The sequence below is a fragment of the Pistacia vera genome, unplaced genomic scaffold (assembly GCF_008641045.1).
Source record: "Pistacia vera cultivar Batoury unplaced genomic scaffold, PisVer_v2 Contig204, whole genome shotgun sequence".
NCBI lineage: Eukaryota > Viridiplantae > Streptophyta > Magnoliopsida > Sapindales > Anacardiaceae > Pistacia > Pistacia vera.
In genome coordinates, this window is record NW_022196007.1 from 1,286,398 (window position 1) to 1,313,158 (window position 26,761).

General features: G+C 36.6%; 4 protein-coding genes and 1 pseudogene across 7 annotated transcripts; 3 read left to right on the forward strand and 2 right to left on the reverse strand.

Annotated features, from left to right (window-relative positions):
* The first annotated feature begins 253 nt into the window (after positions 1-253).
* Positions 254-4,328, forward strand: LOC116128764 (serine/threonine-protein kinase D6PKL2). Of its 2 annotated transcripts, none has more exons than XM_031414511.1 (3): positions 254-490; positions 1,347-2,421; positions 3,125-4,328. In XM_031414511.1, exons 2-3 carry the CDS (start codon positions 1,457-1,459, stop codon positions 3,996-3,998), a joined length of 1,839 nt encoding a protein of 612 aa, XP_031270371.1. In that variant the 5' UTR covers positions 254-490; positions 1,347-1,456; the 3' UTR covers positions 3,999-4,328. The 2 variants fall into 2 exon arrangements, with proteins under 2 accessions (XP_031270371.1, XP_031270372.1); XM_031414512.1 differs by lacking the exon at positions 254-490 and adding an exon at positions 704-723.
* Positions 4,329-4,463: 135 nt separating this feature from the next.
* LOC116128765 (U-box domain-containing protein 35) lies at positions 4,464-6,597 on the reverse strand. Of its 2 annotated transcripts, none has more exons than XM_031414514.1 (4): positions 6,282-6,597; positions 5,421-5,539; positions 5,204-5,325; positions 4,464-5,055 (listed from the first exon to the last, which is right to left on the reverse strand). In XM_031414514.1, exons 1-4 carry the CDS (start codon positions 6,487-6,489, stop codon positions 4,833-4,835), a joined length of 672 nt encoding a protein of 223 aa, XP_031270374.1. In that variant the 5' UTR covers positions 6,490-6,597; the 3' UTR covers positions 4,464-4,832. The 2 variants fall into 2 exon arrangements, with proteins under 2 accessions (XP_031270374.1, XP_031270375.1); XM_031414515.1 differs by having other exon boundaries at positions 4,954-5,055; positions 5,245-5,325.
* Positions 6,598-9,513: 2,916 nt separating this feature from the next.
* LOC116128865 (phosphatidylinositol/phosphatidylcholine transfer protein SFH2) lies at positions 9,514-13,980 on the forward strand. 2 transcript variants are annotated; one of them, XM_031414637.1, is made up of 10 exons: positions 9,524-9,826; positions 10,246-10,329; positions 10,428-10,481; positions 11,177-11,254; positions 11,385-11,438; positions 11,606-11,665; positions 11,736-11,831; positions 12,288-12,389; positions 12,530-12,610; positions 13,244-13,980. In XM_031414637.1, the coding sequence occupies exons 1-10, from the start codon at positions 9,824-9,826 to the stop codon at positions 13,556-13,558; spliced, it is 927 nt and encodes a 308-aa protein (XP_031270497.1). In that variant the 5' UTR covers positions 9,524-9,823; the 3' UTR covers positions 13,559-13,980. The 2 variants fall into 2 exon arrangements, with proteins under 2 accessions (XP_031270498.1, XP_031270497.1); XM_031414638.1 differs by lacking the exon at positions 10,428-10,481 and having other exon boundaries at positions 9,514-9,826.
* A 301-nt stretch (positions 13,981-14,281) lies between these two features.
* Positions 14,282-16,046, reverse strand: LOC116128748 (WEB family protein At1g12150). Its single transcript, XM_031414495.1, has 2 exons — positions 15,870-16,046; positions 14,282-15,736 (listed from the first exon to the last, which is right to left on the reverse strand). The coding sequence occupies exons 1-2, from the start codon at positions 16,044-16,046 to the stop codon at positions 14,282-14,284; spliced, it is 1,632 nt and encodes a 543-aa protein (XP_031270355.1).
* A 2,004-nt stretch (positions 16,047-18,050) lies between these two features.
* LOC116128749 lies at positions 18,051-24,184 on the forward strand (annotated as a pseudogene).
* Positions 24,185-26,761: the final 2,577 nt, after the last annotated feature.

Sequence of the window (26,761 nt, forward strand, 5' to 3'; positions counted from 1 at the left end):
GTTATTTTAACACTCGTGTAGGAGATGAGCTATGACAGACAAGCAACAGACAACAGAAGCTCTCTCAGAGACCAGTTTGGTTTGGTTTGGTGACTCAAACCCTCTTAGTTCAGTTCTGGGACACCAAAACCAATCAGAAAATTTTGAATTTAAAAAAAAAAAAAAAATTTAATAATAATAATACCCAACTTTTGCTTTAAGCTTTGCTTTGACCTCTCTGGTCTCTACATCTCTCCTCTCTGTTTGCCTAATAAGTCCACCACAAGCACAGACACAACACAATCCTCATTTTTATACTCTCTTTTCTCTCTCTCTCTCTCTCTCTCTCTCTCTCTCGCTCGCTCTCTCTCTCTTTATACAAACATTAACATCTGGTATAATACAATTAAGCTATCAAAGAGCTCTCTTTTTCACTGCAAAAGCAAATAAATAAAAAAAATAAAAAAATTTGGAAAAGCAAGGCTCTTGCAGTTTTGATCCTTGAAGTCAGGTACTTTTTTTTTTTTTTAGTTTTCCTGTGTTTTTCTTGATGGGTTCTCACTCTTTTACCTTGTGATCTTGCTTTTTGTATCTGGGTTACGTTGTTGTTTTGGATCTGTGTTTGGTCTGCTCAGAAAGCTGTGATTTTTGTGATCAAGATCTGGTTTTTGTGTCCCTTCGAGCCTTGATCATGTTCTAACCGTTGGTTCTGATGATTTATAGTTTCCAGATTAGGTAGTTGAGGTTTGTTTTGAAACTGCATTACTAGACATGGTTATTTAATTCACTGATTTTATAATTTTTCTCTGGTGATCCGTGAATTATATATATATAAATTTTTTTTTTTTTGCTCTCTTTATCTGTCTGACTGTATTTTATTTTTTTCATTTTTGTGCTGGCTGCATGTTGAATTTGGTTTTATAATATTATCTGCTGATTATACCTTTTTTTTTTTCCTCAATTTCATATTGTATGATTAAAAAAGTTTTGTGATTGAATCTTCTTATTTTCTGGGGAGAAAATGATTTGATTTGGTAATTTGGTGTGAGTTTTTTTTATTGGAGTTGATAACCGAAGTTTGCATCTTGGACCTGTTTTTTTGCAAAGCTATTAGCATTTTTTCACTAATGGTGTGTTCATGTTTGAACTGAGGGGTGATTTTTATGGGACCTGTAAATGTTTTAATCTTTTTCTTTGTAAAAAAAAAAATTAATTAGGTTTCTAATATGCATTGAGAACTGCTATTTCCATTTTCGGCATATGAGGAAGTTCTATTTTCATATCTGAGTGCAACAAGACATGCCATTTTGTGGTCATGTTTTACCTTATTTTGATGTCTTTAATAGATAAATTGTTGCTGTTTGCAGAGTCAAGTGAGACTTTGTCGGGCTTCTGACTGATGATATAATGCTTTTCATGGAGGGGTGCTTGATGTATTTGTTCATCTGATGCATAACTAAAGTTTCCGTGTACTCTGATGGCCTCAAAAACGGTTGCCAAAGCTTCTTCAAAAGAACAGCAGAAAACAGCTGGAGTTCAAAAAGTTGAGGCAAATGATCTTATGTCTCTGACGCTAAATGGTTCGAAGACGAGCAAACATGAGCTGATTTCCCCCAAACAGTTACCTAAACCGGTAGATAGAACTCCGAAGCAGGTTGTGGTAGAAGCGTCGGAAAATAAAACTTTGCCAAATTCTAATCATAATGGGTCTGTTGACTCTTTGATTAATAAACTTAAGTCCAGTTCTGCATCACTTGGTCTTGAACAAGAATCTAGTGTAGTAGATTCTATTGTGAGCAATACTAGGGGCTCACAAGATGCTTCCGCTGATCAAGAAAAGAAAACATCTGAGTATGGAAGTGTGAAGAACAGTTCGGTTTCTGCCAAAGTTAGTGATGGGGCCAGCAGTATCGCCAAAACTAGTGGGAGTGCCAAGATTAGTGATCGTCTTGATTTCGTTGAGAGTGGCAAGAGCAGTATATGTAGAGGAAGCACAAGCAGTGATATAAGTGATGAGAGCACATGTAGCAGCTTCAGTAGCAGTATCAATAAACCCCACAAAGCGAATGATGTAAGATGGGAAGCCATCCAAGCGGTCAGAGCTAGAGATGGAGTTCTGGGTTTGAGCCATTTTAGACTTCTAAAAAGGTTGGGTTGTGGGGATATTGGGAGTGTGTATCTATCCGAGTTGAGTGGAACTAAGTGTTATTTTGCAATGAAGGTAATGGATAAAGCATCTTTAGCAGGTCGTAAGAAACTTCTTCGGGCTCAGACAGAGAGAGAGATATTGCAGTCTCTGGACCATCCATTTCTTCCATCGCTTTATACTCACTTTGAGACAGATAAGTTCTCATGTTTGGTAATGGAGTTTTGCCCTGGAGGAGATTTGCACACTCTTCGGCAGAGGCAGCCAGGCAAACATTTTCCTGAGCAGGCAGTGAAGTATGATAACCAAACTTTTATGTATTATTTCGTTCTCATAATTTAGTGCTAATCAATATTTTGATCCAATAACCTTTATATCATGCTTAGCTTTTTTTTTTTTCATAATTTCCTTCTAACTGGTCTCTGTTTCATGATGCATGAAGTTTAGAAACATGCCCCTGGTCATCTTCTTGTAAGGGTCTGCTGCAATGGTTAAAACTTTTATCTATCTGATTATTCTATCACAAATATTGACGAGTTCTTTTTAATGCAAATATTCCAGAACATCATGGGGAACTTCTAAAAACTATTAGAGTAATGTTTTGTAATCTCTAGGATCTTTTGATTGCCCCTATGTTATAGGAGAAAGAATGCTTTTGCATTTTGCAGCTCTTGTATTGCGTTAAAGTGACTGATGGATGAAACAGTAGCAGAGTTAAAATGATGAGACAGCAGATAATGAACTGATGAGAGAGATGTAATATGAAGGCTGATATCCTATTTAAAGGATTAAGTGTCCAGCAATTGAGTAATGTGTCATGCTGTGTTTGAAGAATGATTTTCTGAAATCCATCGACTGTAGGGAAAATATAGTTTCATGTAGTTCTTTTCATGATCATTTATAGAAAGTTGAAGTGCCAAAAATGTTAATCTCTGTGGCTTATTGCATTTGCATGATGTTAATGGTATTCATTTTTACTTTTTTCACTTAAACTTCCAGGTTTTACGTGGCTGAGGTCTTGCTAGCTCTGGAATATCTTCACATGCTTGGTATCATCTACCGTGACCTCAAGCCAGAAAATGTCCTTGTGAGGGAAGATGGACATATAATGCTCTCCGATTTTGATCTTTCCCTTCGCTGTGCAGTTAGTCCTACACTTATTAAAACCGCATCCATTGAATCTGAGCCATTACGAAAGAATCCTGTTTATTGTGTCCAGCCTGCTTGCATTGAGCCTTCATGCATCCAGCCATCCTGTGTCACTCCTACCTGCTTCTCACCTCGTCTCTTTTCTAGCAAGTCCAAGAAGGACCGAAAACCTAAAAACGAAATTGGAAACCAAGTAAGCCCATTACCTGAGCTGATTGCTGAGCCTACTGAGGCCCGGTCTATGTCATTTGTTGGGACCCATGAGTATTTAGCACCCGAGATTATCAAGGGCGAAGGTCATGGAAGTGCTGTTGATTGGTGGACTTTTGGAATCTTTCTGTATGAACTCTTGTTTGGTAAAACTCCTTTCAAGGGATCAGGGAACCGAGCCACATTATTCAATGTTGTGGGTCAGCCTCTTAGGTTTCCAGAATCACCTGTTGTTAGTTTCGCAGCAAGGGATCTCATTAGGGGGTTACTTGTAAAAGAACCTCAGCATAGATTGGCATATAAGCGAGGTGCAACAGAAATTAAGCAACATCCATTTTTCGAAGGTGTGAATTGGGCACTAATACGATGCGCTACCCCCCCAGACATTCCAAAGCCAGTTGAGCTAGAGCGGATACCAGCCCCAGCATCATCAGCAAGTGAAAAGACTGCCATTCCTGTGGTTGCACCTAATCAGAAAGGTTCTGATAATTATCCGGAGTTTGATTTCTTTTAGTGATAGTTGGTATTGATTGCAATTTGCAAATTGTTTCTATTTAAGGAGAAGATTGTTCTGAACATCTAAAGGGTTGTTGGTGATGAGGATAGAAGTCTTTATTATTGACAGAGAATGAAAACTTGTATGTTTGTTTTTTTTTTTCACCTAGCAACTGGTTTCGCGTCTGTACTTTTCTGTTTTTGCTTAGACTCTTTTCATTTTTAGGGGCACAAGCCTTTGAACTGGCATATGGATTAGAAAATTAAGGCTACTTGTGTCAAAAATAGGATGTAGATACAGATTCCTGGACGTTATTTACAGAAATATAGACCAAGATCAACTTCAACCGATGATTTTATTTTTTGTTGTTTTTTGTTTTGATATGGAAACTTTTTCTTGATGAGTTCTGTATTAATTAGATTTTTTTTTTTTTTTTACATGTGGTAGTTCCATAGTTTAGAGATCAGTAAGGCTGGTGTTGCTTTTGCGTGAAAAACTGTTATATAATCTCAAATGGTCTTACACAAAAGACAAGTCACAGTTGCTTTTGTAAGTCGAATATATCTTTGAAATGACAAGAGGTTGCAAAGGTTTGGTGCCTTAAACTACACACCGGCCAGTGTTCGTAAGTTATAATATTACAATGGCAGCAATTGCAAGATACTAAGTTTAGAGAAAAGTGTATGGTCTACTTTTTTACAAGGTCAAGGAGGCATTATCTTTTTCTCTTGGTGGCATTTCTTTGTCCCAGGAAGAGAGAAAAAAGAGTTCCCAGTCCAACATGAAGATTTGGTATATATATTGAATGTAGATTCATGTCACATGGCTTTGAAATATTGTCTGGTATATTTATCAAATAAACTTAGGCTTAAAGCACATGCATGAGAAGGAATCGTTGCTTTCATCCTCCTGTTGTTTGGCCTTGGGACTGTTTTCATTGCCACGTGGAGAGGGTGATTTAATCATCTGATCAATAACTTCCTTTCCTTCACATACTATCTTAATCTCACAAGCCTCTGGTGCACTCTGCAGTATCTGATCAGCTATTCCATTCCCTTTTCTGGACTTCAATTTCCTGTCAGTCCCCATCAAAAAAGAATTGGATAAGTAAGAAGAAAATGAATCACAAGATAGTATCCTTTGAATGTTGAATGTAACTTTAAACAGTGTATCACAACATTCATATGTTTGTTTTGAAGACTTTCTCGGAGCAAAGATGATACCATAGACTAGATTTCGAGGTTCCAACTACTAGTTTCCTTACGTTGAGAATTGGAATCCAGTCGACAATAGCCTTTGCAACGGTATCACTCTCACTCTCAATAAGCATGGTGTCTACCTTCACCTGTTTCATTGTAAAGTTTCTTCATGTGAACATCAAATATAAGAGTTTATTTTATGTTAGTATGCATCAGCATATTATTCTTTCCAGTATTGTACCTTAGAAGCAGGGCATGCATCAAAGAATTTCTGCAGAAGTTCTCTCCTCTTGCCTCTTTCTTGAGCCATGTAGGTCTCCACTTGCTCTGGATTCACTTGGCTCTTTGGTAACCTTCCCACTGTCATCACCAAAACATAGGACTCAATAGTATCACTTACACTGGCAATAACCAAAAACACTTTCAGGCAGTAATTTCTTTCATATTCACATACCCCAGTGAACAATCTCAATTAGGCTTCTGCTTTAACCAAAGTTAGACCAGCTGTACTGTTTGACTGTCAGGCTCAAGTGTACAAGCTTGACTGATTAGAAAATTCCACTATAACCACCAATAATTTGGTTCAATTCATCTAGATTTTATCAGACTTCTATTCTAGATTCAATTCACATACTGTTGGGATTGCGAAACACGAAACCATTGATCTATAATCTATATACTAGTATATAGTTCAGAATAGTGAATTATACCCTTTGATGACAATAATTAAACAAATTTTCCCCGTGATTTATGCTATTCCAAGTTCCAAGATAAGTTGAAAAGCCCATATGCTTTACACTTGTTTTGACAATTTTTAAAAAGCGTTTGAATAATTGAGATTGCATCTAAGTTTTGTCCTTTTCCTATCCTAAAGCGTTAATCATGATTATATGTTCATAGTAACCCAAGCTGTTCTTGTACCCAAACTAAAACATGTTACATGTTGCAGATTGTCAAAACCAAACCAAGTATTGCAGATTGTCAAAACGTCAGTTTTGACTATGTCTCTTCTAGCTAACCAAGCTAGTCACCTACCATGATAAAGAAACTAAGAAAGGGAGAGGAAAAATATGGCAGAAGAAATAATATGTAAAGAGCTTACATGGAGAAGGAACGTGTTTGATTTCTGGGAAAACATGAATGAGATAGATGATGGTTGAAGGATTCACAAGGTGCTGTAATGTCCATGAAAGCGCATACATGCTGGATTCACCCTTCCCGACAGCAACATATACACTATCTTGATGATCTCCACCATGAACATCCATTAAGAACAAACTCCCCTCACTCTCTGTGACTGTCACAGACATTTTCGGAAGAAACAAACAAAAATCTCAAATATTGGAATCAAAAGAGTTGATGGTATGGCAAGCTAGCCTGCAGTCGCCAAGTTTCTTCGTTTGCAGTTAATGTGTAGTTTTGAACATTGCCAAAAGCTCCAAAGTATTTACTTTTCAAAGTCTTCTGCAATAGAAAACGACAGGATATCATTTTACACAGTAGGCATGACTCTCTTTGTCTTGTATATTTATATCATAGCATAGAGTTGGCATCATTATTTATGTATTATATACAATAATTAAGCCATGATGTTAAACTACATACTATATAATATATTTGCAGTTTCTGTCATTCCCTGTTGAATTGCATACGAAATCTATGAGGAATATGCGAATACAATGACAGGATCAAGTTAAAGTCAATTCTTGTTTCTTGTTATATATGTTCAAATGATGCTGCTGGTAAGACTATGCTATCCCATATTGAAAATCATTCAAGCAAGTATAGGGTTGTTAAATGAAAAAAAAAAAAAACGGAAGTGGATCTAGGAACATGGGACCATGTAAAGTAGAGGGTCCAAATCAATCTGATGAGTTAAGGATTGATTTTTTGTGCATGTGGTAGTTCCATAGTTTAGAGATCAGTAAGGTTGGCGTTGCTTTTGCATGAAAAACTGTTATATAATCTTAAATGGTCTTACACAAAAGACAAGTCACACAAAAGACACCCTCCTCTTCCACCCAATCACCAAATATTCCTGTAAGATTAAAACACCCTCCGCTTCCACCCAATCACCAAATATTCCTGTAAGATTAAAACACCCTCCTTTTCCACCTAATCACCAAATATTCCCGTGAGATGAAGACACCATCCTCTTCCACCCAATCACCAAATATTCCTGTAAGTCCTTAACCGCAGGTTCCACAAGATTGACGACCTCAATAGGCAACTTGATCCAAACACCCTTTTTGCCCTACAACACATCATAATACTTATAAAAACAAGAAACAGTAAAGGAGTCACCTGGTTTATCCAGTGTGAAATTGATGATTAAGGGTAATCTCTTTCTCTTTGCACAGACATGGCCTCCTTTTTTATCCACCACGGTTACAACTTACAACAAAAATTAAAAACAAAAAATAAAAACTTTGAGCTGAAGGTTCTGTTTTTGCTTTCATTTAACATTGAGGTGGAAACACAGCAAACAATAAAAACAAAAACTAAACTTTGAGCTGTCTGTCTTTTATTGAAATCTGAATGAAGCTTCATTTTTTCTCTAGGTGGGAATCAACAGTAATCATAAGTAGACCCGCCTTCCTTCACTCCTGTTTTTATTTTCCCTCTTTTATCTTCTCTCTCTCTCTCTCTCTCTTATTTTCCCACATGGAATTTCAAACAACAACAACAAAAAATTGTTGACTGGTAAACTAGTAGGTTTATAAGAACATTTCTGAACTTGTTCTACGTGTAAAGTTCTCTCTCTGAACTTATTTTTGCTACAAATAATACAAAAATTACAGGGTCGATATTTTTCAGAGATTGTTTTTCAGAAAATGATATTAAAGGGTCGACGCATTCTTAGAGTTTTAAATACAAAAATTAATTTTTATTTTTATTATATATATAATAAAAATGATATTAAAGGGTACTGCTACAGTATTTGGGGGAGAGGGTCATGTAATGTTACCCCCTTTGATCGTATTTAGTTCAAGGATCGACTCGACCATATAATCCAAGAGCAGGAAGGGGGTAATATTATCCCACCGGTACCTTAATAATCCTGTAATGTTACATGATCAATATCAGTATATGCGGCAAACAAAAGCCTAGCCACTTTTAGAGATTAAAAATGCAAATTNGTTTTTATTTTCTTTTTTGGGAAATGATATTCAGGGAAAATGTGAATTGTAGAAGTGGTTTCTTAACTAGTGGAGCATGTGATTCGTAGAATAGATGAAATGTTTGATCTTTGCAACTGGGTTCTAGTTTATGGGACCTAATTTTGTTTCTGGGAGTGTGAAATCTGGCTGCGTGATCTTTTCACTTCTTTTCTTGGTAGCTGTGATCTTATTCTTAAACGTGAAATTAAATCTAACGCCACTGGATGGTTGGAGTGATTCTTGTGTTCTTAAACAATTTTTGATGTATAAGACTGATTTCTGCTTCAATTTCAATTTTCAAGTTCAGCAACTGTATGAAGCATATTAAACTCTGTGTTACTTATGTACCAGTAATAAACAGGATGAGGAGAGAAAATCTGTTGATAGATACATTGGTTCAGAGAAAAAAGAATGCTGTCTTAATATATCTTATCATTCAAGCCTCTTATCTACTATTATTCAAACATGGCGGGGCCAAGTCAAGATAGAAAAACTCACAATTCATTTGGGTTTTAGGGATAATCTTGCTTGAACTTTAGTGATAACTTCCACCACGTCACGGTGCACTCTATTGATGAGTTATATCCCTACCCTCCCTCACCAAGAAATAGAAGAGATTAATCCTAAGACAAAGAGTTGAGAAACTCCGAGCCATTATTATTGAACTACTTCACAGGCCTTCCTTTGTCACTACTATGATTATGAGATTAATAGGAAAAGTTGGATTTAATTGTTAACCTCTCCTATAGATAAGATTGACTATAGACTCGAACCATAATACGTAAATTCGTATTATTGTGCAGTTCTTCCACATGAGCTGATCTTTTGGTGAGATGATGCAGATTGACTTGTCTTCCTAAATTGTGCTATAAGAAATTACTACATCAGAAAGCCCTTCGTTAAGCTATTAAGGACTGGGGCAACTTTTAATTAACCATCATACCACGTTGGCTTTCCCATTTGCATATTAACTAAATTGGCAGTAGGTGTTTCATCATTAGGTGTTTTATCATTTTAAGTCAATTGCAGACTTCTGAAATTATTTTGTATGACAAGCCTTCATGCAATGTTAGAGCATGCTTGTCCCCTTTACTAAAATTTCTTCTACACAGAGATGGTCAGACCCTTTTTTTGGTTTATACGGTATTTGGTCATTGAACATCCCATGCTGGGCAGTGTAATCATTGTTTAGAACACATGGTATACCCCTATCATTTAGTGGAATCACATTGAGGAGGTTATGTAAGTTTGTCTGCTGCTGAGTTATGTCCTACTGTTAAGGTGTTGTGATGAAGGACCATCTACACTTAAACCCTCGGTGTTTGTTCTTTGGAGCTGCTTGAAGGGAACTGGTGATGTATAATATTTACGGAGGTAGCTTTCAGAACATAGGCCTTTTGCTGCTGCCAAATTCACACCAGATTGGAAAAATCTTCAATGATCTTGGCCACTATGTCTAAAATCTAGTGCAAAGCCTCACCCAATGGTATAAAGAAACCTTCTTTTTCTTTTTCCCCATAACCATTGTTCTGGATTCTCATCCCTAAAGTTAATCTAGTTGTGATTGCTTTTCATGAAAAATGTTTACCACCAAGATTATTTTAAAGATCTAAAAGGATTGGAATGTTGTTACGAAAAATATCTCTTTCATTGATAAAATGCCCACCTTGGATAGATTACTGAGCTGTTATGAGATATTTTGGCAACTTTGAGGATAAAGTGGCTAAGTAGTATGTATATAAACTTCATGTTTCCATGTGCTGTAATTTGTTTCTTGTATGCATTTTGATGCAATAAAAGCTGAGTGATTTTTAAGAGAAGATGTTGAATCTTAAATTGGATAATTATGTGATAACTGAAATTTGAATACAATGATGGAATTAACAATTATTTCTTGATTTGCAGAATGTTCATCAAGGATATCTAACTGAAACTTTGGTGCGTTTCCTTAAAGCAAGAGAGTGGAATGTTTCCAAAGCACATAAAATGGTTAGTTGTAGTACATTGTGAAAACATGTCATTCTTTACTGTAACAAACGGTATTAATCAATGTCTCTTATAAATTTTGATTGCATATGATCTTTCAGTTGGTGGATTGTCTGAACTGGAGGGTAACAAATGAGATTGACAAAATATTATCGGTAAGTTTATGATATTCCCTGGTGTTGCATCAACCTTATAATTGATATTCCAAAGACAAAATTATCAGTTTGTGTCTTATAATTTGAAATAGGAACTGTAGGACTGACTCTTAAGCACATTGTTACCTGGAGATTACTGTTAAAAAGAAATTGAAAACGATATTATTGTGAATTCTAAATGCAGTATGCCAAAGTCTGCAATCTACCTATAATATTGAATAATAACTAATAAGTGCTGTGGGCGGGTACAATTAATTAAATTTTGACTTATATTAAAAAGTCAGTTTTGATTATCTGATGTGAGATCGTTAATGACCATACAAGCAATTCTGTAACTGGAAAAGTTGGACCTTACTTTTATGAGTTGTGTTCCACTATTGAGACTTGGGATAGGCTAAATGTTGTGATATTGTCTCTGAAATGTATGACTCACAAGGCCTGATGTTCAGGATATTTGGAGATATATATTTTTATTCTACTGATACTCGTAGTTTACTGCTAAAATTCTTGTTTTCATTAAGTGAAAAAAGGTTTTCTTTAGCTGAGAGTGTTATATTTATATACATCACTGTAATTTCATTTCTTGGTAATGATGTTCTGGTTTTGCATTCATTTTTTTTTTTTTTTTTTGGGAGTTTAAATTATTATTTGAGTGTATAAACATATCTGATGTGGCTGCTGTTTGTCTTTTTCAGAAACCAATAGTTCCTACCGAATTGTACAGGGCAGTGCGTGATTCACAGCACATAGGAATGTCAGGTTACTCAAAAGAGGTGCTAATTCTTTTATCAAAGTTGATTTTATATGGGTCTGTGTCCTACAAAAGTATCAGGGAAATGATTCTCATAGGAATAGTATATCTTGAGTTCTCAAGAGTTCTTACATCAATGAACTCTTTTCCAGGGGCTGCCCATCTTTGCTATTGGTGTAGGGCTCAGCACGTTTGACAAAGCTTCTGTAAGTTTTATGATAAATTTCTTGATGATAACGCTCTTTGGAACAACTTCTTACATTTGAAATTTTATGGCTGCTATTTCATCTAATTGTTTTTGACTGAGTGTTTATCATTCTCACAGAGAAGAATTATTTGTGATATTTATTTACATTTTATTCTTTTATGACAGGTCAACTACTATGTGCAGTCACATATTCAAATAAATGAATATAGAGATCGTGTAGTTTTGGTGGGTGTTAAAAGTTTGAAGTATTTCAAGCCTTTTTGGGTTTTGTTTTAACCTGTGTACTTTTTTGTAGCCTGCTGCATCAAAGAAATGTAAGAAACCAATAACCACGTGTGTGAAGGTTTTGGATATGACAGGCCTGAAGCTTTCAGCATTAAGCCATATAAAGGTATTGCCATGCTAAAATTATGTCTTTTCCAAATCTTCCGCACACTTCCCCTCAAAATTCTTCCCTTCCTTTGATGTGGCAAACTATCATCTTCTTGTTTTCCCATCATTATTTTGTTGCTTTACTAGTAATGTCAACTTTCGATAAACTTTGTATGCCACTTTATTTCAGTCCACTTGGGTACTTAACTATCTGGATTCGCACTAGCTGAAGTGTAAAATTGGCTTGCTATAATGACTTTGAGAGCATATCATCAAAGTTTCTCTTCCAAATGATCTGACTTCCAAGTAATAGCTGGGTGGCTGAAAATTAAATGCTAAGCTGTCTTTATAGCTATCTGTTGATGAGACTTTTTAGTGAAGCTTCCAGTTTGCAGATCTGAAATGAGTGGTTATAAACTTTGACCTCATTAATCTATGTAATGTTCACTGCCTCAGATTTCTTGTGCTAATGCAGTTATTGACCATCATATCTACAATCGATGACTTGAACTACCCTGAGAAGACAAATGCGTATTACATTGTGAATGTCCCATACATATTTTCTGCATGTTGGAAGGTCAGTGTTAGCATGTTGTTCCTTGTTCTATTGGTGGTACTGGTGCTCAACTTCCTCCTTGACATTGTTCTGGTGCAAGTTTTGCTCCTTTTTACTAGAGCCAGGAATGGCTGTAGATAACCTTTAAACTTTTTCCACAGGTTGTTAAGCCCCTTTTGCAGGAGAGGACAAGGAGAAAAGTGCAGGTGTTGTCAGGTTCTGGTCGAGATGAATTATTGAAGGTTAGGTGATTTTCTTGTAGTTCTTAAATTATTGTGTACCAAACATTGCCAATGCTGCTTTCTTCTTGTCTTGTCATAATATAGTTAATTTAGACATCATTTAGAACTAGTTCTTCTTTCAAATTTCATTGATCAGATTTGTCAATAAAACTTATTCCATCCGTCTGTATTACAAAAAATATTTGAACTAAGAGCTCAAGGAAATCTTTAGGAACTCTGTCGCCATGTTCCTCCTTTTCCCTCTGACTAGCTAATCATTCTCCTTTTATTTTGCTCTTTCTTTTTCATGTTTTCTGTGAAATAAATGTGTGGGAATTTATCACAGACATGGTTGCAAATACCAGTTTATGGTATAACAAATTATATTCACCCAAAGTTAATGCAAGGTGACTGATTAAATAATCAGACAGCCAACACCCCTTGCTGGTTCTATTTCTGTTATGTAAAATCATGATACGAGGCAACCATTAATTCATAATATTTGGTAAAAAAGGGTGTAACATGAATATAGGGCTGAAAATGAAGAATTTTATTCTGTCTTTGGACTTTGGATGGTTTCCCCTTTTCTTGAATGCAAATGTGAAGCTACAGGTTAAATCCGGAATACTTAATTAGTTTGCACGTTTCTTGTAGATAATGGATTTTGAATCACTCCCACATTTCTGTAGAAGAGAAGGCTCTGGATCATCTCGCCAGTCAGGGGATATCAGTTGTTTTTCCTTGGACCATCCCTTTCATCAACAGCTCTACAACTACATCAAGCAGCAATCCTTGATCGGTGAACCTGCTGAACCAGTCAAGCAGGGTTCTTTTCATGTGAAGGTGCCTGAGTCAGCAGACGCTGAAGGAACTGAGATTGTCAAAACCATAGAATCCGAGTTGCACAAGATAGAGAATAGGAATGGGCTATCTGAGTCTGTAGACGCCCTCAGAATCAAGGACAGCTGAAACTACAGAGCTCCACGCCGTCTCAAATCTCAAATGTTGTTGTCCAAACACAATGCCACTGCTGTTAGATGGGGAAATACGGTTTTGTTCATTAATCGCAGTCATAAAATATAATGTACGTGATAGTAGCTGCTCATATTATCTCTTTGTGAGTTGCTAATACGGTGTATCTAATCCGACATTGGCTATGCTATCAGCTTGAAGCTGTCCCCAGCCAGATGTGCTGTAGGATTGTATTGTAGGATAAATTGTAATATCTAGTTCCACTATTTTAAGTTCATATTAATTGCATATGGAACTCTTTCTGGGCTTCCATCTGTTAATGCTAAGACTACACTCTCTAGGAATACAAAATCTATAATTCCTGCGGTAAAAGTTTGCCACAGAGATGAGAATGAAATTGTGTTGCACCTGTTGGATTACTGATGCTGTTATTATAAATTTGCGTAAATCAAGATGTTATATGGATCAATTATAACTCTAAATTCAGTCCTGAAATTTCTTTTCTGATAGCATGCATCAACACCATTTACTTTTTTGTATCATTTACATACAAATTTTGAGATTCATCTTCAATCAAGAAGATTGCGAAAAAGGCGTTTTCAAGTAGATGTTCTCTCCTGTTTCATGACAGATTGATTCATATCTTGTTTAAGATCCAATAACTGCAGGGGAGGTGATCGTAATGTCTGTCTTCAAACTTCCTAGAATTATAGAAGCAACTTAAGCTGATGCCATTTGTTCTTTCTGGCGCCACTTTTTGAGTTCAGATTCAACCATGTTTTGCGCCGCGGCTGCTGTCTCTGCAGACTTCAAAGCTATCTCTGTTGCAGTATTGATTTCCTCAATAGCTTTTAAATTTGCCTCCAATTTTTGGTCTGCTTCACTTTTACTATAATTAATCTCTTCCAGCTGAGTCATAGCATACGCCAACTTCTTCTCAGTCAAGTTTTTAGATTCCTCAGCTTTCTTCAACAAAGATTCATACTCTTCCTTTGTAATTGTCACCTTGGCAACGGAATCTTGATTTGGATTTAACTCAACACGGGCTTTCCGCTCTGCCGCTCTTGCTTCTTCAAGCTCTGACAGAGCAACCTGTAGCTTTTTCTCCGTTTCCTCTGCCACCATCTGGGTATTTTCAGCTTCTTGCTTCAGGTCTTCAGCATTCTTTTTCATCTCCTCTGCTTCTCTTCTTGCAGTTTCGGTTTCTGATAATAGCTGTTCGATTGTCGAATTAAGCTTATTATCGGCATCTATTTTTTCTTCTGCAACAGATTCTTTTTCGGCAGCTTCCGCTTTCTTCAATTCATCAGCATACTCCCTCTTCACCTCTTCCAATTCCAGCTTAAGCGAATTCACCAAGCTTTTCAGAGAACATTCTTCTTCTGCAACTTGTTGCAGTGTCCTTGTAGCTTCATTAAGCTCAGTAGTTACAACTCTCACTGAATCCATTTCAGCAGCATGAGCTTCTTTCATTTGCTTCTGTAAATCTTCAATCTCTGCAGTTGTTTCCTCAACTTTCATCTCAAGACTCCTGGTCAGTTCAGGATCATATTCTTTTCTCAAGGAAATCAAGTTCTTCTCCGATTGGTTTTTCGCATCCTTATAAGACTGGATTAGTGCATCTTTCTCAGACACAATCTTCGCCTGGTCTTCCCGTATTTGTTGAGAGGCAATCTTTATCTGTTTAGTTGCCTCCTTCATAGCTTCAATTTCCTTCTGCAGCTCATCAACCCTACCTGAACTTAGTTTCTTTGAACGTTGAGCCTCTGCTGCCTGTTGGAATGCAGCCATTTTTGCCTCCAAAACTGCATCAAAATCCTGACGGATTTCGTTAAGCTCCTGCTTTGCAGAATCAAGTTGAGTAGCAGCAGTCCTGTACTGCTGTCTAGCCTGAATCAACGCCTGTTTCCGCGGATCATTTTCCAAGTGCTTTTGAGACTTATCATGTTCAAGTTGCTTGGCCTTCTGCCTCACAGCTTCTGCAGCTTTAAACGCCGACTCCTTGGATTCACTTACAGAATTGATCTTGGTTGTCAAATCCTGCAATGTCCTCTTAGCCCTCTCCAGATCATAAAGTGCTTTAGCTTTTGTAGTTTCAGCACTCTCCAACTTTTTCTTGGTCCTTTCTAGCTCTCTTTGGGCCAAAAGAAGCCGTGTCTCCTTGTTTAAGACATTCTGGCATTAAACCAAGAGTAGTATGCATTAGCAAAATTTTGCCAACTCCTATTAACTTGAAAGTCAAAATCTGAATTTTTAAAAGAATATGAAAATTCGTAAATGTGTGTATATAGTTGATGAGAAAGAGTACCTCGAAAGGAAGTTGTTCAGTCTTCCTGACGGGCTTCTTACCCTTCCTTACAACTTCAGCAAATAAACTAACAGCAGCTTTGACAGATTGAAATGGTGCCCTGGTGTCAATCTCTCCCACCTCTACCTTGGGAGAACCTGCAGCTTTTTGCCGTTCGCTTGCACGTACATTCACCATTTTTTTCTTCCCACCTGCAAAAATCAAAATCCTTAATTTCAATTCACATAAAATATATTAATCATAGATAACCAAATTGTCATGCATGAAAATCGTGAATCCCCACACTCACTTCTGCCAAATGAGATAAGAAAAAATAAAAAAAATGCATGAAGAGCAGAATCAAAATTTGTTCATACACCAGGAAATGATGTTGGAAGAACCAAAAACAAAGCACTCTAGGTTGCTTTCTTCTACGTTTGGTGGGTTCCAAAGACAAGAAACAGGTAAAACCACCAAAAAAAAAAAGAAAAAAAAAGAAGGTTTTATGATAAATGTTGCATATGTTTGGAGAGAAATGCTGCATGGTTTGCGGGAGTTTGATGGTCAATAACAGCTTACTGAATAGCCTTTCTTAAGCTTCCTATATTTGAGAAAGAAAAATCTGCATGCAGTATATCAAATTTATATAATATATATACTAAATTTATATTTGCAAATCTTATAAAACAGTAGTAATATAAGATACGTTTTCATTAATTATACTGTATAATGTAAAGATAAGGTGACAGGCCTTCCCTTGAATAAATGTCGGTCTTTATCGGGATAGGGCGGCTATTATTGGTTGTATATAACTGTTCTCAAGATGAATGAAATAAGTGGGATTTTCCCTGGTGGCCACTGGCCATCACATCACTGTCCCATTGAGCCTGCAAGAATTATTTGTGGTAGATTTTCATATACCAAGAAGAAACTCAGAAATGAACAACTGTATTAAATGCCGCCCGGAATGTGTTAGTCAATTCCGCATGCATGTAAACCAAAGTCCCCAGTACGTGCGTGCCTTCTCCTTATCATCATACAACTATTTTCTGGCCATGTTGGCTTAATTATAACAGTCGTGTCGTGTACTAAGAAGGCAACACTGATTATAGTGAAGGGAAGGCACAAACTTGTCAAGATTTTCGGTACAAAATCCGGCTGGTGAATTTGTGAAGCCACCAAATGAGCATGAAAATTTTGACTGGCTAGGAAGGAGACATGAGAAGCTAAAATTTTGCTTCCAATTGGGTGACATTTATTTCCACTAAAAAAAAAGGAGTTAACGACTTTTTCCCACCCACGTAATGGTTTAATGAAACTTTTTTACCCATAATTTTTTAAAATACTATTTTATTATCTAAATTTATATTTTAACAGTAAACAGAAAATAAACTTGATTCAAACTGTTGGAGTTTTTTAAGAGAGGAGACCAATGAGTCTTTTGATGGTGAAAGGTTAGATTTTGGTGATTAGAATTGATGAGAATTTGACTTGAGAGAGATAGCTACGTGAACCTTAATCGTTTGATTATCGGTAATTGACAGAGTCGGTAGAAGTAGGGTTGAAGAGGCTTTTGTGAGTGATGATTAAAGAAGAGAATAGTAATGGTGTATGGTTGTAATGATGCTGGAATATGAAATAAATAAAATATAAAGTTAGATAATAAAATAGTATTTTGAAAGTTTGTGGATGAAAAATTTCATTATCCGTTACTCAGGTGGAAAAAGTTGTTTACTAAAAAAAAAAAAAAAGGTCCATGTTTCATCAGGAGAAAGACGTGTGAAGCTGGTGAAAAAGTTGTGACAAATTCTTGTGTGTGCAAAAGCTTTGACTCCACTTTAATTTTCATATTAATTGTCTTCTTGTATGAACAAGACTAAACCTAGTGCTCAAGCTAGTACAGCGGAGTTTGACCTTAATTACAAAGCATTACCACATCATGGAGAGTGATAATGATACTTATTATTTAAAATCAAATTTTCTCCTTTATATTTTCCATATGCGCGCTACATTTACTTACAGTATCGACAATATCTTGTCCTCAACCGCCTTTCAACTCTTTTGTCTAGAGAAGTGAAGTGAAGTTGAAGGATATTTCAGAGAGATGGAGAGCAAAGATTATGTTCCTCTCTTTGAAACAAAGCCAGCCAAGGGACGTATTTTGTTCCGATTATATGCAGCTTCAATCTTTGTGGCTATCGCATGATCTTTGTTTACAGAGTGAGTTACTTTCTCAGCAGCTTGAAAGGACCAGCAGTAGTTGAAAGATGGGCTTGGAGTGGAATGTTTCTTGCTGAGTTATGGTTCAGTTGGTATTGGTTTGTCACTCTTGTTAATAGATGAAATCCCATCTATCGTTACCCTTTCAAAGACAGACTCTCTCTCAGGCAATCTCTCTTTCTCAATCTCTAGTTGAAATTATTTACCAACAAAATAATAATCGTCTTATTCTCATTAATAGGTACGAGAAATATTTGCCAGGAATAGACGTATTGTGTGCACAGCAGATCCTCCAATGGAGGGCCTTTCTACATTGGTTCTGGGTGCTTTCACAGGAGAGAGACTCTCTGTGGGAAGAAATATAGCCAGGACTGTAAGACCACAAACTGGATCAAAACGGTGAATAATAATAATGTTAGAGAAGTTGAAGAAAGGGCATTTGTACTAGAAGAATCATGTAAAGTACTTGCAAGTTGTAGCTATGGCCTATGAGGAGAATACTCTATGGGGAAAGGAGGTTTATCTCTCTCCCGCTTTCTCACTCACACACGCACGATTAATTGTACATGCATGGATGCAGACAGAGTAAAAGTTTAAAACTATAAATCTCCGAGATCTTTTCCAAGTTTTTTCGTATCGATTTGACACATCTCTTGGATGAATTCTTAAAATTTATTGTATGATTTGGCAGATGGGTTTGATGTACAACTGTGCAGGGGAAGATATAATGACTGGATTAGCTATACAAGGTAGAGGATGGAGATCCATCTATCATAATCCTGAAAGGAAGGCTTTCTTAGGACTTACTCCCACAACACTTGTTCAGTCACTAGTGCAACATAAGAGATGGTCTGAAGGTGATTTTCAGATCTTCCTTTCAAGCTACTGTCCTTTCCTGAATGGACGTGGAAAGATCCCACTCAAACTTCAACTTGCATACTGCCTCTGCTTGATGTGGGCTCCATATAGCTTGCCTACTCTCTAGTATGCTTTATTACCATCCCTTTGTGTAAAACCCCATTCCTAATTGAGTTATATCATGAATTGTATTTAGTTAATTAATTCTCTTTCTATTTGATTTTTTGTATTGTTGTAAGAAATGGGTATTTCTGTCAGTTTTTAAAGTTTGCGTTAAGTGGTGAAAACAAAAGTAATAAATTCTGATGGGTTTGCATGCACCAACGGGGAAAAATCAGGACACTTTTATAAGGAGAGGCTTATGTGGCGGGGTTAGAGAAATTAAGAGAAATTGGGGGCAGATTAAAATTTCAGAAAAAGAGATTGTTTTGTATTAAAAAAAAGGGGGCAATTCGCCCAAATGAAGAAGAAGAAGACGTGAGCAGGGGAAGAAAACGAGAGCAGAGCAGAAGAAAAAGAAAAAAGAAAAAAAAAAGGGAAGGAAAAACGAGAGGAGAAGAGAAGGAAAAGAAAGGAGAGTAAGGAAGAAGAAGAGCTGCCGAGACGTAGAGTGAGAGTGGAGACCGAGAGGTAAAGTGAGAGAGGAGGAGTGAGAGTGAAGTACAGCAAAAATAGGGAGGGACTTTGAAGCAGATCACTCCAAAATCTGGGTTCGGGTAGTGCATGCATGGGGTTAGGAAGCAATTTATTTAAGTGTTTCTTCTTTGCTTTAAGAATGAGTGTTTGATCTTGAGTTTTTGGGTGTAGGTACGGAAGAGAAGAGTGTTTGACAGTCCATTTGAGTTTCGGCTGAGCTGACTTTGTGAGTGGTTTTATCAAAATCCAAACCTTTCCTATTGCATGTCAACTATTGAATTTCTATTGTGTGGTTTCGGCATAAAATTTATTATGTTAAGTGAAAATCTGACTAAAGGGTTACTCTGCATGCATCAGCTGAATGAGTTTGTGTGGGAATGCCTTCAGATTCGATTTAAATGGAATATGTTTCATGCTGCATGTTGATTAAGATTATACATATAGCCATTGTATGTTCCGCTGTACAATATTTGAGTGAGACAACACTAGATCTAGTCAAATGAGGAACCTTCCATGTTGCATGCTTTATATATATATATATATATATATATATATGAGAACTTGCTGCAGTGTGTCTAAAGTGCCATAAAATTTGAAGTGAATAATGTTGATTTAACATGGGTCGTGTGTCTCGGCTGTCTTTTTATTTTGGGTAATATATCACACAAAAATGCTACAGACACAGGGGTTTTTACACCGAAATTTTCCCCTAACTCAGACAATTCAACGCATCTGACGTTATTAAATTTTTTCTAGTGAACGGCCGTCCATAAAATATGGACGACCGTTCACTTATATGGACTGCCATCCATATGATATGGACGGGGGTCCATTTACTATAGACGGACGTCCCTATTTAAAGGACGCCCATCCATCGATAAATGGAATAAAATATATTAAAAAAAATTAGGGACGATCGTTCATAGGTTATGGACGGCCGTCCATAAATATTGAACGGGCGTTCATACCGATGCCCGTAAATAAGGGACGCCCGTCTTTTTTTTGAAATATAAAAATTTTAAAAAAATCTGGAATGGACAGCCATCCATATGGAATGGACGCCCGTCCATTGTGTAAGGACGGTTGTCCATATGAAATGGACGTCCGTCCATAAGGAATTGACAACTGTCCTTTATTTTGAATTGACAACTGTCATTTATTTTTTGACCGGCGTTTCTACTCTAATTAAAAAGCTTCAAGTTGACTCCTCGGTTTATCAACAGCGACATTTTTTTCTTCAAGCTGATATTTAGCCTTTGAGAGTTTCATTTGAGCTCTCTCTTCACGCAATACATCACCTAACTACATCGTCCATTATCTGCTTCTTGAGTTCAGGTTCAAGTGCTAAGGTTTGGAGAGTAGAAGGGTGACGAAATGGAACAGAAACCCACCCTGACTCGTAGGAGGCATGGCCATTGTTAGTAAAGAGTCTTCTCTCACGAGAGACACGCTCAAAGTCCATAGTAAAGAGTCTTCATCACGTGAGAGAAGACAGGTGAGAGAAAACTGTCCACGCATGTTGCCTAACTTCTCATCTTCCATAACCTTCTGCAACTCACCCAACATTGTTTCAAAGCTCATAACCAATGGCTTCTTCTATGCCTTCCTCTGCTTCTTCTTTCTCTACAGCTTTTCAAACGCACCCCACTTATTCTCCATTAACTGCTAAAAAATTACCTTAACGGTGAAGTCATATAAAGTCTTCTCCGTAGCAGCTCTGGAAAAAAACACCAAAGGAACGAGCTTTCATGAAAAACTCAGGAAAATTTATGGATTTCAAAGAGAACCCATGCTGCAAAAAGGCAGATTTAGATGACCCAAGTGAAGATTTGATGGAGGGAGTCAATGAAGAAGCCATGGAAGGCCATGAAGAAGAAGAAATGGGGTACCTCTTTCAGTTATTTTAAGATGCTTCAAATGTCAACACTACAGAAAGTAAATATCTTAAGATGCTTTAAAACAAATAGCCCAAGATCTCTTTCAGTTATTTCTTAAATCCTCTGGAAAGGGTTGATGATTCTAAACCAACCTATTGTTGCAAGAGAGGACTGGCTCCACTTGGTCAGTTGTTCAGGAATCAGGCTTGAGACACAGTCGGAATGAATTATGTAACGTCAAAATCGAGTTCTTCACCACAGGTAATTTCTCCTCCTCCATCATTTTAAGCTAATTGTTATTTATAATATGTTAAAAGCGCCTTCTAAAGAAGAGGCAGACGAATAAAGATGGACTAGCGTCCAAATTGTTTTGCTTTAAAAAAAAAACAATGGACACAAATTTTATGGATGAGCATCCAAATTGTTTTGTTTTAAAAAAAAAAAAAAACAATGGACGTCCATCCATACTAACTAAACGCCTGTCTATAAAATTTGGACGGGGTGTCCATTGTTTTTTTTTTTTTTTAAAACAAAACAATTTTTTATGGACGGTTGTCCATTCCACTATGAACGACCGTCCATGATGTATGGATGGCAGTCCGAAATCGTTGGACAACCATCCATTTATGTCAATATTTAATCGTCCAATGTGGCGGCCTTCACGTGTTTCGATGCAATTCTTCGGTGGATATAACATTTTTGATATATCAGATGTACTGGGCTAGACAATATGTGGGAATTGCATGCTGCTGTTGGGAGTTGAGAATTTGTTGAATTGTATCTAGGTTGAGACATGTGATGTGGTAAATAGTTTTCTCGGTAAAAAGGGCAAATGGGGTGCTTTTCATCAGTTTTGAAAGTATATTTTAAAAACTTGCATTTTATCCCCTATTTTCCATGAAATCTAATATGTTGGCATGATTTATCCTTATTTGAAATGTGGCATATATTTTATGGTAAATGATGGTTTGAGATAGAAAAAATGAGATAGTTGTGGTGCTACAACCACCCTACGAAGTATCCATTCCCTAGTGATATAGATTTTTGGCTCTGCGCATGCATATGATAGTTATCAATGCTCTGCCTAGGCGTTGAGTGGTTCGCCGGGTATGACAATTTTAGATGCTCTACCCGCGCGATGATAGATCTTGCCAGGTATGACAGATACGTCCCTCGCTCTGCCTGCGTGTGGGATGCCTACCAGGTATGACAGATTTTCCCCAAGGTACTAGTTGTGGTAAGAGTTTCTAATACCAAATGTTGAGGTTTTATTCAGAATCTGATACAGTTAAAGGAAGAAAGTTAGATTATAGTTTACTGAGTGCAGGATGGTTAGAAATAAATCACATATTGCATACGTGAATGGGGTGGTTGTTTCCATTGTATATTCATAGAATTATTTTGTCGTTAGGATTTGCTTAAGAATTGTTGTATATTATCATTATTTCTTTTTTTAACTAACATTTATAAACCTCCCCTTTCCCCCACTCACTGAGTATTTCAGCTCACCCCTTTTTAAATGTTTTTCCTCCTCACCAGGACCTCTCGGAGATCATGCCGAACAGTGAGTCTCCGCTCAGGGTTGTGCCTCGCGTCGACATCTTTTTATGTGGGTTTTATATTTATGTCGTATTGTATTTTGGACTTCCGCTTCAAAAACTCATATTTTCCATCATGTATTTCTTTTGTTTATGTTTTGAAATGTGTAGTATAAGTGGAAAAACCTGATACCACAAGTTTCCCTAAATCTTTTCTTTTTGTAAAATGATAGATGGTGTTTTTTTTAGATGTTGGAAATGGAAATACTATAATGTTATTCAGGAAAAGTAAGTTTTTTAATAAGTTTCCCAGTTTTTCTACATGGCATATCTCGGGTATCCGAGTCTTGTGGGAGCGTCTGGATCCTACAGGATGAGGAAATTCGGGACGGGTCGTGTCACTTTGCCTCCTCAAAGGCATCTCCTTGTTTCCTAAGGTATGGATACTTTTAATAGATCACCATTATTTTTCAAAAACAATGTTTGGATACAATCTTAAGTTATGTTTCATCGTAAACCATCAGATTTCGAGTCCATGGGTTATGGCATTTGCTTACGCGATGTTGGCCAACCGTGCATACAACTTAGGAGAATTTATATGGGTTGGAGGCACAGTCAAAGGTTGGTGGAATGAACAAAGAATGTGGATGTTCAGAAGAAGAACTTCATACTTCTTCGGTTTCGCTGACAACATACTGAGGCTACTGAGTTTTACAAAGTCTGCCTTTGGGATCACAGCAAAGGTGGCCGAAGAGGACATATCTAAGAGATTTGAGCAAGAGACAATGGAGTTTGGTGCTTCTTCACCAATGTTCACCATTTTAGCAACAATTGCTTTGCTCAACCTGTTTAGTTTTTTGGGGGGACTAAAGAGGGAAATTTTAGAAGGTCGCTGTAAAATATTAGATCAATTTGCCGTGCAGATGCTTCTAAGTGGGGTTGTGGTATTGATTAGCCTACCATTATATCAAGGACTCTTCCTCCGAAATGACAATGGAAGGATGCCTAGTTCAGTAACATTCCAGTCAACTCTCATTGCTCTATTGGTCTGCACAATAGCTGCATGTTAAGTACCAAAGTGTTACCTCTAGATGCACTACAAAGTTTGAGAGTGTGGGAAACTGTTTGTTGCATTTGCAAAGGAAAATTAATAATTCAATGTTGTCATAATCTCTTGATTGCTATCTACGGCAGATGCTTATTTTGTAAGAACCACTATAACTACATTACTACTTGGCAACTCAATTACACAAACTTGAAGTCTCTTTAACTTTCTAGTAGAAGGGTTATACAAAGCAAGATCTTGTTCAGAGCTTCACAAAACAATCAAACCGTTAGACGAACCAATAACTTTGATTCCACCACCAATGTACAAAGGGTTGTTGAGATCATCAATTCCGATGGAGAATATGCTGTTAGAGAAAGCTCATCAAGTCCGATCTTCAATATTACTCTCTTTCTGCTTCCTGGAGTTCATAATGGAGGAATGATTTCGGTATATGGTGGCAGCAAACAAAGTGATTTTTTAGAAGAATTATTTAGCCTTTTCTGGTTACTACTTCTTTATAAAAGTCGAAACAAATAAATATGATAATTAAAACAAAAAATTCATCATGCTTTCATTACATAAGAACAAGTACAATTCATCAATCTCTCAAACTAGGTGCAAAGAGCTAGACAACATTAAAACGAAACAAAGTGCTCACACTCGCAGATAAAAAGGAAAGTCGCTCTAGGTTGGAAACTAGGCAACAAAACTCAGTACTGAACATATTGACGGAAAGGTCTGATCTTGTAGTTGACGTCTGTATTAACATCAATCACCCTGTAGAAAAGAACTGCATCACCGACTGAAGTCCCTTTCTCCTAACAAAATGAACCTGGTCACCAGCAAGAACTGGTTTTGGATGCCCATCCGAGCAGATATAGAAGTCAAAATTCCACACAATCCCTTCCTCTTCCATATCCTTAACAGTCAAACTTTGGACGTTATTGCCTTCTACAAAAGAAGGGAACATGTGAAGTTTTTTGGTTGGGATGCATAACCTATAGTCAATAGGTGTCTAAGGTAATCTCTTTGATAAAATCAATTCCTCCATATGAGCACAAAGAGAGAGTGATATTGAAGATAAGAATAGAAGCAAAGGTAGTGGTAAAGGAGGAGGCTATGGAGTGAAGCTGTGTATTTTATAGTATCAGGAGGTGAGGTACTATCACGAACTTTGTGGTTACAAGTACGGTTTTATTCTTCTTTAAGAAAGCACGTAATAGTTAGTGTAATACCCCGTACTTTTTTGTATTGAGTTTTATTAAATTTTATTTTGTGATTCTGAGGGGTAAAGTGTAATAATTTGAAAGTTTTGCATAGTACAAGTAACATGCGAAATAAGTGAGGACTAATTAAAAAGCTTTTAAATATTTTGATGAACAATGACCATTCAATGAAAAAGAGAGGAAAAGAGAGAAGGAAAAGGAGAGAAAGAAAAGAGAGGAAGAAGAAAAGATAGAAGGGAGAGGAAGATGGAACCAATAATAGAGAGAAAGGAGAGAAGAGAACGACGGAAGTGGCTGGAAAAGTGACGGCCGGCGAGCAAATTCCGGTGATCGGAAAGAGCAAAGGGAGATTGATCAAATGGGAGGTGAGTTTAGCTTGATATTTACCCCTTTTGATGATTTAAGATTCAAGTGGTTTAAAGAACTCTCTTTGGATTGTTTTGTCTATGATTTGGTATAAATTCATGAAAACAAAACTAAAATAGGGAGATTGATTTCAATAATTTGGTGTGGGTAGAATATACATGTGTTTCCTAAACAAAATTTGGTTAAAGATGTGATTTTGATATAAGGGTTCACTGTACAAAAATCTGACCATCTGGAATTCTGAAAATTGTTTGTATGTTTTGGGTTTTCATTTGAAGCTGAATTTCGGGTATGCTGTTGTAGACTTCTTGAGGAGTGTTTAGAAATTTATTTCACTCAAAAACTCGAAGGATTGAATTTTATATGGATTTTTGAAGTTGTCTTACGAATTCTAGAATTTTCGTTTTCTGCAGAATATGTATTTTTGGAAAATGATTTGATGCATATATTCTTATCCAAATTGAGTGATTTTAAATTATGGTGAATGATATATGTGTCTAGTTTAATTCTGGAGAGTTTCATGAGGTTTGGATTAAGGGCTGAATTGTTATGAATTTTTCAAGTCAGTAACCCCAATTATGGAAACAGGGGACAAATTTGAATAAGTTGAAAGAAAATTGTTTTTTAAATACTTATTGATTCCGGAATGACCTGAGAAAATTATGGAAACAACTTATGTGTCTCTAGAACGCCCCGTTAAAATTATGGCTTAAAATGATGAATAGAATTTTTAAGAAAAATCCGAGAGCGACCGATGTTTGATTATGAGACAGTTGTGTTAAAGAAGAAGTTATGTTAATCTTTTGGTGTGTGAAGTGTCCAATGATTTTAATATTGAGGTGTTACCTTATGGGGACTTATGTATGGAGGATTTATTGGATTTTGTATATAGGGAGGCAAGCGGGGGCATTATTAGAAGATTTCAATCATTCTTTGGCTTAACAGTCGAGGTTTAAACTGTGAGTGGAAAAATCTAAACGCCTAACTTTCTTTTTAACAAAGTTATCTCTGGATGCTCTTTTATACTTGTTGATTGTTTTAAATTGCCTAATATGTTTGATTTATTTATATAAATGAGCTTTATTGCAATGTTATTGATGGAAATTGTTGATTAAGATGAGAAAGATGGAATTTTGATGTTTTG